At 40.5% G+C, this 13,230-nt stretch overlaps 1 protein-coding gene across 4 annotated transcripts in view; it reads right to left on the bottom strand.

The window, feature by feature from the left end:
- Window positions 1-13,230, bottom strand: part of mark1 (MAP/microtubule affinity-regulating kinase 1) — a 188,724-nt gene that overhangs the window by 26,202 nt on the left and 149,292 nt on the right. For 2 of the 4 annotated variants that reach the window (XM_061910065.1, XM_061910066.1), the window contains exons 12-13: window positions 9,632-9,830; window positions 2,102-2,283 (exon numbers count right to left, since the gene is read on the bottom strand). In XM_061910065.1, coding sequence (XP_061766049.1) covers window positions 2,102-2,283; window positions 9,632-9,830 — 381 coding nt within the window. The remainder of the gene's footprint in view (window positions 1-2,101; window positions 2,284-9,631; window positions 9,831-13,230) is intronic. The other 2 variants (XM_061910067.1, XM_061910068.1) reach the window with 1 other exon arrangement.

The following is a 13,230-nucleotide window of genomic DNA, read 5'->3' on the forward strand; positions in this document are numbered from 1 at the left end:
TAGGTACTTGAACTCCTCCACTATTATATAAATATGTAAATATTATATAAATATGTACATAAAGTGTTGTAATTATATTCCAACTCCACGTTCTTCTTGGTCATCGCCGCCGTTTTAGTTTTTCCTCTGTGTGTTTAGTATTTCCTGTTTTTAGTTCCTGTCAGCACTCTTATTTTGTCTGTTTCCTGTTCCCCCCCCCCTGTGTGCTGTTTTCCCCTCACCTGGCCATACCTGGTGTCAATCAGCCCGCTTCTATTTGAGTCTGTTTTTGTCCTCCAGTCAGTTGCTGGATTATTGTCGAGCCGATGTCGCTCTTGTCGTTGTTACCTGTCGTGTCGTATCTTGTCTTGTCTATGCAGCGTTGCGGTAAGCTATGTTTGATTGCGCTTTTTAGCTTACTGCTTTTTGTTCCCCGCTTCCAAGTTTGTTTTTATATTACATGTATGACTTCTGTTTCCTGCTAGATTCTTACTAGCTTCCATGCTGAGTTCATTTTGGTTTTCCAGCTCCCGTGCTAGCTCCCTTAATTTGTTATCCGCTTCGTGCGCGCTTTGTGTTAGAACCCTTATGTCTGTTCTTGTTCTATTATTTAAATTAAATCATGTTTTCCTGCAAAATGCCTCCCTCCTTCTCTGCATCTTGGGGTTTGAGTCAAACTAACTGACATTTTTAAGGTGTGTAGACTAGTATATTTCCGTGGCGCACTGCAACAATTAAATATATTAGGAGAAACCCTCAGACGGAATAGATCACTTCCATTAGCTTCAATGTTAGCCATCTCTTGTAAGCATTCTCTGCGCTATAGACTACACAAAAAAGAGAAAGACTGTGCTTGTCACACATAAGGATCATTACTCGATTACTGTAACGTATTATTTTGGGGTCTCCCCATGTCTAGCATTAAAAGATTACAGTTGGTACAAAATGCGGCTGCTAGACTTTTGACAAGAACAAGAAAGTTTGATCACATTACGCCTGTACTGTATATACCTTTATATACATATATACATACATATATACCTATACTGTATATACCTTTATATACATATATACATACATATATACCTATACTGTATATACCTTTATATACATATATACATACATATATACCTATACTGTATATACCTTTATATACATATATACATACATATATACCTATACTGTATTTACCTTTATATACATATATACATACATATATACCTGTACTGGCTCACCTGCACTGGCTTCCTGTGCACTTAAGATGTGACTTTAAGGTTTTACTACTTACGTATAAAATACTACACGGTCTAGCTCCATCCTATCTTGCCGATTGTATTGTACCATATGTCCCGGCAAGAAATCTGCCTTCAAAGGACTCCGGCTTATTAGTGATTCCCAAAGCCCAAAAAAAGTCTGCGGGCTATAGAGCGTTTTCATTTCGGGCTCCAGTACTCTAGAATGCCCTCCCGGTAACAGTTCGAGATGCTACCTCAGTAGAAGCATTTAAGTCTCACCTTAAAACTCATTTGTATACTCTAGCCTTTAAATAGACTCCCTTTTAGACCAGTTGATCTGCTGTTTCTTTTCTTTTTCTCCTATGTCCCACTCTCCCTTGTGGAGGGGGTCCGGTCCGATCCGGTGGCCATGTACTGCTTGCCTGTGTATCGGCTGGGGACATCTCTGCCTCCGCTTGGGATGGTTTCCTGCTGGCTCCGCTGTGAACGGGACTCTCGCTGCTGTGTTGGATCCGCTTTGGACTGGACTCTCGCGACTGTGTTGGATCCATTATGGATTGAACTTTCACAGTATCATGTTAGACCCGCTCGACATCCATTGCTTTCCTCCTCTCCAAGGTTCTCATAGTCATCATTGTCCCCGACGTCCCACTGGGTGTGAGTTTTTCCTTGCCCTTATGTGGGCCTACCGAGGATGTCGTAGTGGTTTGTGCAGCCCTTTGAGACACTAGTGATTTAGGGCTATATAAGTAAACATTGATTGATTGATCATGAGTAGCAGAAAAACCACCAAAGTGCAGTTCCCTTTTAAGAATGTTAACACATTCCTCCCGACTTGCATTGTTAATAAAGCTTTTATAATGTTTGTCTGCTTTGCAAGTGCTTACCCCCACACTACTTGTTGTCTTCTTCCTCTCCTGTACTCCCAGCGGCGAGGCGGGAACATCTCCCTTGGAAGTGCTGAGCTCCAGCCGACGAGCTCCGTCCCACTCCTCCCGGTGGTCACTTTCCACGCTCAGCGCCTGGCCTCGCCGCGTGTACGACACCGCCGGCGGCACGGACGGGCCCACTAAGAGAATCATACATCAGACAATCACTTTTGCATACATAACGACAAAATACACAACAAACTCAAATACAATTAATGGGTTTAGACGCAGGGCCTCATTCACTGGGTACTTCTGCTCCGTGTCTCTAATAATAAATCCTCCCACTCTGTTGGTGCTGGTCCAGTTCTGATAGCTCACTTTTCCCACACTTCATCACTTGTGCATCCTCCTACAGATACAGCGAAAACTGAATACATGATTCCATCCCACTGAATGATACAAATATATTTCAGCATGCACTTCCTTTAACATAGAATTACTTGGAAATGATACATATTAATAATACGTTGATAAGAGTAATGCCATTCTCCTTCACCACAGGAAATTTAGTCTTATGTAGTTGTTTCATAGCAAATCTCCCTCTCCACTTTCTTCAATCCTACTTTTATTCTATTTTAGTTTTATTTCCTTCTGTCGCTCGGCTGTCGAGAGCCTGCTGACGTACTGCATAACAGTGTGGTACGCCAGCTGCACTGAAGCAGACAAACAGGCAATCCAGAGGGTCATAAAGTCGTGCCCTCATATCTGCTGACCTGTCCTGGAACCAAAATACAACTGCGGTATTCCGGAAAGCCCAGCGGAGACTCCATTTCCTGAGGGTGCTGAGGAAGAACAGACTGGAGAGGCAGCTGATGGTGACCGTCTATCGCTCGGCTGTCGAGAGCCTGCTGACCTACTGCATAACAGTGTGGTACGCCAGCCGCACTGAAGCAGACAAACAGGCAATCCAGAGGGTCATAAAGTCGGCACAAAAAATCATGGGCTGTCCCCCTGCCCTCCCTGAAGGACTTACACAACTCCCGTTGCCTCAACAGAGCAAAAAACATTACCAAGGACAGCACACACCCTGGCTTCCACCTGTTGGACTTGCTACCATCAGGCAGGCGCTACAGGTGCATCAGAGCCAGAACAAACAGGCTCAGAGACAGCTTCTTTCCCAAAGCTGTCACCATGTTGAACTCTAACTTATAATAATAATAATTCACCGCTATACAATATAATGTCCTAATACCCGACTGTGCAATACGTCCGTCACTGATTGTTATTTATTACTTCGGTACTCCTGTCTTGCTCTGTATATTGTACAGTATTTGTATTTTGTATATTGTACAGAATTGCTTATTATTTTTATTGGATAGTAGTCTGTTTATTTCAATTGTTAGTTTTTCCTTTATTACCTTTTATGTCATTTATTTCACCCCATATTTGTTCCCACTACCGCACCTTAAGTCGGAGTCTTTAATCTCGTTATATGCAAATATAATGACAATAAAGTTCATTCTATTCTATTATTTACTTGTCTCATACAGCCATTGAATTATTTTTTACACTGCAAAATTTTTGCCACTTGCCAAGATTTAAATATCATTTCGACAAAGAGCAATTTTACTTATTTTTAGTCATAGACTTTACATCCCAAACCTCATTTTAACAAAAATACATTGTGTCTATTCTGGTTTAAGAATGTAAACATTTTGGTTTACCCCACACAGAAAATCTTTTTGAGAGATTACACAACATCCCGAAAGATTAATTTGAGAAATACAAGTTTTGTAATAATGCTTGTTTTCAGAATACTCGATTTAAATTCCTGCTTAATTCTAAATATACAAATCTTAATTAAGGACGTCTTATCGAGCAAAATCAAGTAGCTGCATGGACAGATCATTTCACTAGTTTTGTTCTTAAATCTAGTCTTTTTATGTTATATTTTGTCAGCTCTTTTTTCAGTGCATCTATCTAAACACTGCAAAAACTGAAATCGAAGTAAATATCTCAAATAAGGGGGATATTTGCTTATTTTCTGTCTGATAAGATAATTCTTCTCACTAAGCAGATTTTATGATAGTTTGTTATTTGTTTTAAGGGTTTTGGTCCTAAATGAGCTGAGTAAGATATTGCAGCTTATTGCTGAGATTAATGACATATGTCAGGTAAAACATGCTTGAATCTAGAATATCAAATGTTGCAAAGCTGGGTCATCAACACTCACGAGTATAAAACTACTTTTTTAAAGTAATAATTTCCTATTTTAAGCATGAAAAAAAAATCATAACTGTGAAAGAATTGTATCTCATATTAAAACAGATGACAAGCAAATGGACTTTGCTGTTTTACTTTCAATGAAACAGTAGAAAATACATACTTGTATAGTAGTACACTTGTTATTAGTGAGAATATTCTTTTTTTAAAAGGCATTTTTGGGTTTATTGAGGTTAGCTAATTTGACTTAATTTGGAAAGTCTTAAAAGCCACATTTTCTTGTTCTACTGGCCGATCATTTTGCTTAGTTAAATCCATCCATCCATTTTCTACCGGTTATTCCCTTTCAGGGTCGCGGGGGGCGCTGGCGCCTATCTCAGCTACAATCGGGCGGAAGGCAGGGTACACCCTGGACAAGTCGCCCCCTCATCGCAGTTGCTTAGTTCAAATACCCCTAATTTTTGTATTTTTTTTCTTGTTTTTGTACGCTGACTTTTCGCAGTGTAAAAGGAGACTTATAACAGTTAGTAAAAATATTATATGGTGTGGCAGATTGGATATGATTTTTAATTAACATACATCTTCATAAGATGTTGTGGTACAATCAAATTGTTCTTTTCTCCTTTGATACATGTTATAATAATACTAACAATATAAAATACATATCTATTTCATTACATTCAATTGTTTCTTATTATATTGACTGATCGGTTAGGACAGTGGTTCTCAAATGGGGGTACGTGTACCCCTGGGGGTACTTGAAGGTATGCCAAGGGGTACGTGAGATATTTTTGAAATATTCTAAAAATAGCAACAATTCAAAAATCCTTTATAAATATATTTATTGAATAATACTTCAACAAAATATGGATGTAAGTTCAAAAACTGTGAAAAGAAATGCAACAATGCGATATTCAGCGTTGACAGCTAGATTTTTTGTGGATATGTTCCATAAATATTTATTTTTTGTGAAAAATAGTTTAGAATAAAGTTGATGAATCCAGATGGATCTCTATTACAATCCCCAACTTTAAGTTGATGATTACTTCTATGTGTAGAAATCTTTATTTATAATTGAATCACTTGTTTATTTTTCAACAAGTTTTTAGTCATTTTTATATCTTTTTTTCCAAATAGTTCAAGAAAAAATGAGCAATATTTTGCACTTTTATACAATTTAATAAATCAGAAATTGATGACATAATGCTGTATTTTACTTCTTTATCTCTTTTTTTCAACCAAAAATGCTTTGCTGTGATTAGGGGGTACTTGAATTAAAAAAATGTTCACAGAGGGTACATCACTGAAAAAAGGTTGGGAACCACTGGACTAGGATACATCACAAGGCTCTACAACTCTGGTCAAGTTTCACTTATCAAATGCGGTTCTTTGTCCTATGAAGTGCAACACTAATATCAAATGGAATCAGCTTTTCCATCCTGTTTGTGTGTTTGGATTAAAAAGTTAAAGTACCAAAGATTGTCACACACACACTAGGTGTGGCAAGATTATTCTCTGCATTTGACCCATCACCCTGGATCACCCCCTGGGAGTAGTGAGCAGTAGCGGTGGCCACGCCCGGGAATCATTTTCGGTGAATTAACCCCCAATTCCAACCCTTGATGCTGAGTGCCTAGCAGGAAGGTAATGGGTCCCAGTTTTATAGTCTTTGGTATGACTCGGGCGGGTTTTGAACTCACAACCTCCCGATCTCAGGGCGGACACTCTAACCCAGGGGTCAGCAACCTTTTTGAAAGCAAGAGCTACTTTTTGGGTACTGATTAATGCGAAGGGCTACCAGTTTGATACACACTTAAATACATTGCCAGAAATAGCCAATTTGCTCAATGTACCTTTAATAAATACATTTATATATATAAAAAAATGGGTATTTCTGTCTGTCATTCCGTCGTACATTTCTTTCCTTTTACGAAATGTTTTTTTGTAGAGAATAAATGGTTAAAAAACACTTAATTGAACGGTTTAAAAGAGGAGAAAACCCAAAAAAATTAAAATCAAATTTTAAAACACAGTTTCTCTTCAATTTCGACTATTTAAAATTCAAAATTCAACCGAAAAAAATGAAGAGAAAAAATAGGTAATTCGAATCTTTTTGAAAAAATTATAAAGAGAATTTATGGAACATCATTAGTAATTTTTCCTGATTAAGATGAGTTTGTCCAGGGTGTACCCCGCCTTCCGCCCGATTGTAGCTGAGATAGGCGCCAGCGCCCCCCGCGACCCCTAAAAGGGAATAAGCGGTAGAAAATGGATGGATGGATGGAAGATGAGTTTTAGAATTTTGATGACATGTTTTAAATAGGTTAAAATCCACTTTGAAATAAGATTTAAATTAGATTCTACAGATTTTCTAGATTTGCCAAAATAATATTTTGGAATTTTAATCATAATAAGTCTGAAGAAATATTTCACAAATATTCTTCGTCGAAAAAAACGGAAGCTAAAATAAGGAATTAAATTAAAATGTTCTTATTATTCTTTTCAATAAAAAAAATAATTTACTTGACAATTGATTTAGATTGTCAGGAAAGAAGAGGAAGGAATTTAAAAGGTAAAAAGGTATATGTGTTTAAAAATCCTTTTTAAGGTTGTATTTTTTTCTCTAAAATTGTCTTTCTGAAAGTTATAAGAAGCAAAGTAAAAAAATAAATGAATTTATTAAAACAAGTGAAGACTAAGTCATTGAAAGATGTTCTTGGATTTTCAAATTCAATTTGAGTTTTGTCCCTCTTAAAATTAAAAATGTCGAGCAAAGGGAGACCAGCTGGCTAGTAAATAAATACAATTTAAAAAATAGAGGCAGCTCACTGGTAAGTGCTGCTATTTGAGCTATTTTTAGAACAGGCCAGGGGGCGACTCATCTGGTCCTTACGGGCGACCTGGTGCCCGCGGGCACCTCGTTGGTGACCCCTGCTCTAACCACTGGAACACTGAGTAGATGTACTTAAAGGGGAACATTATCACAATTTCAAAAGGGTTAAAAACAATAAAAATCAGTTCCCAGTGGCTTGTTGTATTTTTTGAAGTTTTTATCAAAATTTTACCGGTCTCGGAATATCCCTAAATAAAGCTTTAAAGTGCCTTATTTTCGCTCTCTGCGAAGACACTGGCCATTTCCCTGTGACGTCACACAGTGCTGCCAATGTAAACAAACAATGGGAATACCACAGCAAGATATAGCGACATTAGCTCGGATTCAAACTCTGATTTCAGCGATTCAACAGATTACGCATGTATTGAAACAGATGGTTGGAGTATGAAAGTATTGAAGAAGAAACTGAAGCTATTGAGCGAATAGCTATTGACGCTATTCATAGCCATAGCATGGCCGAATAGCTGCGTTAGCATCGCCGGTAAAATGTGCGGACCAAACGATCAGGACTTTCGCATCTTTTGACACTCGAGCAACTTAAATCCGTCGATTGGTAAGTGTTTGTTTCGCATTAAATGTGGGTGGAAGGAAACATAATATAGTTGCAAATGCATCTGCAGGTTATCCATACATCTCTGTGCCATGTCTGCTTTAGCACCGCCGGTAAATAGCATGTTAGCATCGATTAGCGTAGCATGTTAGCATCGATTAGCTGGCAGTCACGCCGCAACCAAATATGTCTGATTAGCACATAAGTCAACATCAACAAAACTCACCTTTGTGATTTCGTTGACTATAGTTGCAAATGCATCTGCAGGTTATCCATACATCTCTGTGCCATGTCTGTCTTAGCATCGCCGGTCAAATGTGGAGACACTCTGGCACATTCAATGGGGGTCTGGCGGCAGACACTTTGGCATCTTGGGGCCAGTGGTTCAACTTGAATCCCTCCCTGTTAGTGTTGTTACACCCTCCGACAACACACCCACGAGGCATGATGTCTCCAAGGTTCCAAAAAATAGTCCAAAAAACGGAAAATAACAGAGCTGAGACCCGGTGTTTGTAATGTGTTGAAAATGAAAATGGTGGGTGTGTTACCTCGGTGACGTCACATTCTGACATCGCCTCCAGCGCGATAAACAGAAAGGCGTTTAATTTGCCAAAATTCACCCATTTAGAGTTCGGAAATTGGTTAAAAAAATAGATGGTCTTTTTTCTGCACCATCAAGGTATATATTGACGCTTACATAGCCATAGCAATCCGTCGATTGGTAAGTGTTTTTTTCGCATTAAATGTGGATGGAAGGAAACGTAATATAGTTGCAAATGCATCTACAGGTTATCCATACATCTCTGTGCCATGTCTGCTTTAGCACCGCCGGTAAATAGCACGTTAGCATCGATTAGCGTAGCATGTTCGCATTGATTAGCTGGCAGTCAACATCAACAAAACTCACCTTTGTGATTTCGTTGACTTTATAGTTGCAAATGCATCTGCAGGTTATCCATACATCTCTGTGCCATGTCTGCTTTAGCATCGCCGGTCAAATGTGGAGACACTCTGGCACATTCAATGGGGGTCTGGCGGCAGACACTTTGGCATCTTGGGGCCAGTGGTGCAACTTGAATCCCTCCCTGTTAGTGTTGTTACACCCTCCGACAACACACCGACGAGGCATGATGTCTCCAAGGTTCCAAAAAATAGTCAAAAAAAGGGAAAATAACAGAGCTGAGACCCGGTGTTTGTAATGTGTTGAAAATGAAAATGGTGGGTGTGTTACCTCGGCGACGTCACATTCTGACGTCATCGCCTCCAGCGCGATAAACAGAAAGGCGTTTAATTCGCCAAAATTCACCCATTTAGAGTTCGGGAATCGGTTAAAAAAATAGATGGTCTTTTTTCTGCACCATCAAGGTATATATTGACGCTTACATAGGTCTGCTGATAATGTTCCCCTTTAACCTTTGCTAAGATTATCTTTTACATATTTACTCATGCATTTCTGAACAAAACCGACTTCATAACCTGCACTGTCTTAACTGTTGAATGAGGCCCATTGTCTAAATAAAAACAACAACATGGAGCAAAGCCACAATTTACATGTTGCACTGATTGCCAATTAAGCAAAGCTGGGTCACTACTCATGCTGTGAGGTGCTGCCCCTGAGGGAGCTGCCAGCCAGCAGATGGCGCCAGACACAAGGGTCCCACAATGACATAGGAGGAAGCTGCAACTCAAGTCACCATTCAGTTTAAAGCAGGCAGGTAAACATCTGACATGAACACTAATGGAGTGTCTGGGTGGGATGATACCACAATAATATCAATGGACACAAAACAAATAATGGACTTTTGCAATAAATAAAAGCAACTTCCTCCTACACAGCAGCCAGCAGCACTCTCAGAGCCGAGAGAGGACGGTGTTAATTTACTTAGCTTCTCTACGACACCACCACCACCACCATCATCATCCCCACCATGATCACTGTAGCGGCGCTGCTTCTGATTGGCCGAGATGCTGCGCGTGACTTTGGGGTGGGCGGGAGAAATACTGGAGCCGTTGTTGATGTCGCTGGTCGGCCGCTGCCGCTGAGCCAGGACGCTGTTGGTCAGGGGCTCGCTCCCCTCAAACTGGGCGTGGAGAGAGAAGAGGGATCACATTCTTGCATGTCCCGGCTGCTCAGTACAACAAGAATATCAAAAACTGTGACGCTCACCTCTATCGCATGTCAAACAAAGAGTAATTTTATTGTATTTTAGTTTTATTCACCGTAAATTCCAGATAATAGACCCGCTATTTTTTCCTAGATTTTGAAACATGCGATTTATAAAATGGAGCGGTTAATTAATATCTTCTTTTTCCGCTATTGCCCCGAATGTTTTGTCTTCAAAAGTCTGCATTCAACCCAAGCAGAGGACTGAAATGGTGTTATTGTTTTGTTTCTCCATCTTTTGAACAAGTTCTCTCACTACAGGTTTCGCAGGTTGTAAGATGCATAGTTGTCCATCCATTTTCTACCGCTTATTCCCTTTGTAAGATGACTTAAGTAAAAAAAAATTCTGCGGGCTATAGAGCGTTTTCCGTTCGGGCTCCAGTACTCTGGAATGCCCTCCCGGTAACAGTTGGAGATGCTACCTCAGTAGAAGCATTTTAGTCTCACCTTAAAACTCATCTGTATACTCTAGCCTTTAAATAGACCTCCTTTTTAGACCAGTTGATCTGCCGCTTCTTTTCTTTCTCCTATGTCCCCCCCTCCCTTGTGGAGGGGGTCCGGTCCGATGACCATGGATGAAGTACTGGCTGTCCAGAGTCGAGACCCAGGTTGGGGACATCTCTACGCTGCTGATCCGCCTCCGCTTGAGATGGTTTCCTGCGGACGGGACTCTGGCTGCTGTCTTGGATCCGCTTGAACTGAACTCTCGCGGCTGTGTTGGAGCCACTATGGATTGAACTTTCACAGTATCATGTTAGACCCGCTCGACATCCATTGCTTTCGGTCCCCTAGAGGGGGGGGGGGTTGCCCACATCTGAGGTCCTCTCCAAGGTTTCTCATAGTCAGCATTGTCACTGGCGTCCCACTGGATGTGAATTCTCCCTGCCCACTGGGTGTGAGTTTTCCTTGCCCTTTTGTGGGTTCTTCCGAGGATGTTGTAGTCGTAATGATTTGTGCAGTCCTTTGAGACATTTGTGATTTGGGGCTATATAAATAAACATTGATTGATTGATTGACTTCCTGGTCAGATGACGGAAACCGGAAATAAGCGACCATAGCATTTTTTATCATTTATCACCATACTTGCCAACCCTCCCGATTTTCCCGGGAGACTCCAGAATTTCAGTGCCCCTCCTGAAAATCTCCCGATTTACACCTGGGCAACAATATTGGACCTGAAAAGGAGACTATTATATACGTCTCCGTTATGCTTCAAAACTACGGCAAGTAGTAATGTCCAAAAACATAACAGTGACGAAGCAGAAGAACGAAGAAGAGACATGGCGACGACGAGTAAGAAGAATTACGCTTGCAAGTTCCAAAATGGTTGGAAAAAATAATTTCAGTTCATTCAGGACAGCTCGAAGGAAAAAGGGGTAAGCTGACTGCAAATTTTGCAGATCAGACTTCTCCATTGAACACGGTGGCCGAACGGATATACTCATTCATGAACGGATTTTCTATATATATATATATATTAGAGATGCGCGGAGATAGGCAATTACATCATCCGCAACCGCATCACCAAAGTCGTCATCCACCCGCCGTCCACCCGAGCCAACATTTTATCATTATCGCAACCGCCCGCCACCCGCCCGCTGAAATACATCAGAGGTTAGCCACCTTTACCACTCACAGAACTATTTAAACCCGTTTCACAAAGTAATGAAGACAATTGGAGCCGCTAACGTTCCCGCGAATATCCAATTGGTGTTCATCCTGATGACAAGAATATGGGCGTGTTGTGAAGCCATTGCCTTAGACACCTTCAACAACATGAACAAACCCATTGTTAGTCCGCCAACATGTTGTGTGCAGCTTCCGCAATCACACGTACAAGATTGAAAGGCATACTGGGTGATACAGAGTACACTGATGGTTGTGATATAAACAACTTTAACACTTACTAATATGCGCCACGCTGTGAAGCCACACCAAACAAGATTGACAAACGCATTTCGGGAGGACATCCTCACAGTAACACAACATAAACGCAACACAACAAATACCCAGAATCCTTTGTATCCATGATAATTCCTGAATATATTTTACACCACTGCGCCCCCAACCCCGCCCACCTTACTGACGCACGGGAGTGCTGCTAGCGATGTGTATAAAATAGTCAGGTTGTCATGGATACAAAGGATTCTGGGTATTTGTTGTGTTGTGTTTATGTTGTGTTACTGGGAGGATGTTCTCCCGAAATGTGTTTGTCAATCTTGTTTGGTGTGGCGCATATTAGTAAGAGTGTTAAAATTGTTTATATGACAACCATTAGTGTACTCTGTGTCACCCAGTATGCCTTGCAGTCGTGTGCGTGTTGCCATGGAAGCCACACACAACATGATGCTGGACTGACAAGCAGATCGAACATGTTGTAGTAGACGTTAAAGCCAATGACTTCATAGCACGCACTAATACTTATTATCTGGGTGACTGCCGGCAGTCATTCTAGAGAATAATAGCATCTCCTATTGTCTTCTTCGCTTTGTGACACGGGTCTTAAATGGCTCTTTGAATGGCAAAGGATACCGATCCCAGAACCATGTTCATCAAATATTTCCGGATGGTTCCACCGCCACCCGCCCGAATCTAATTAAAATAAATTTTTTCGTCATGTCACCCGCCCGACCCGCGGTTTATCCGCGGATGAGACCGCAAACCACGCATCTCTATTATATATATAAATATATATATATATATATACACACACATATACTACCCCCTCCCCCCCCCCTCCATCTCCTGAATTCTGGGGTCTGAAGGTTGGCAAGTATGAATATATCACTCCAAGCAATGTTTGCATATTTGACAACAATACTAAACTAGTCAAACTTACTAAAGCGCCCATGTGTGATGTCAAAAGGAGTGTTTTCATGCATATTTGTAGGTGCTTTCGTAATGCAATGAAGCTAGCGTCGTTAGCATTAGCAAGAATGCGAACACGTTTACGAGTGTCTGTGTAACCGGTAAGTTTTATTAACTTACAATGGCATTATTTGGTACATTTCTCAATAAATTCACCAAAACCTCACCGCAAAGTTATTGAATCTGTGGTGTCAATGATTTATCTACGATATTTGATTAGTATTAGAAGCGGCCCGCAGGCCACAGCTACCTGCTGCTGTTTTGTATGCACCAACACTCCATCAGTGTTGGCGCTAGGAATTTTCAAAATGGGGTCCCGGAGACCCCATCAAGTCCTAAAAATGGGGTCCCACTTTTTTGTAACCGTTTTGAAAACAAATAATAAATAAATGCATTATCCTGTTATACCTCACATTTTATATTGTGTTTTAGAAAAAGGTTGTCATAAA

The sequence above is a fragment of the Nerophis ophidion genome, linkage group LG09 (genome assembly GCF_033978795.1).
Source record: "Nerophis ophidion isolate RoL-2023_Sa linkage group LG09, RoL_Noph_v1.0, whole genome shotgun sequence".
NCBI lineage: Eukaryota > Metazoa > Chordata > Actinopteri > Syngnathiformes > Syngnathidae > Nerophis > Nerophis ophidion.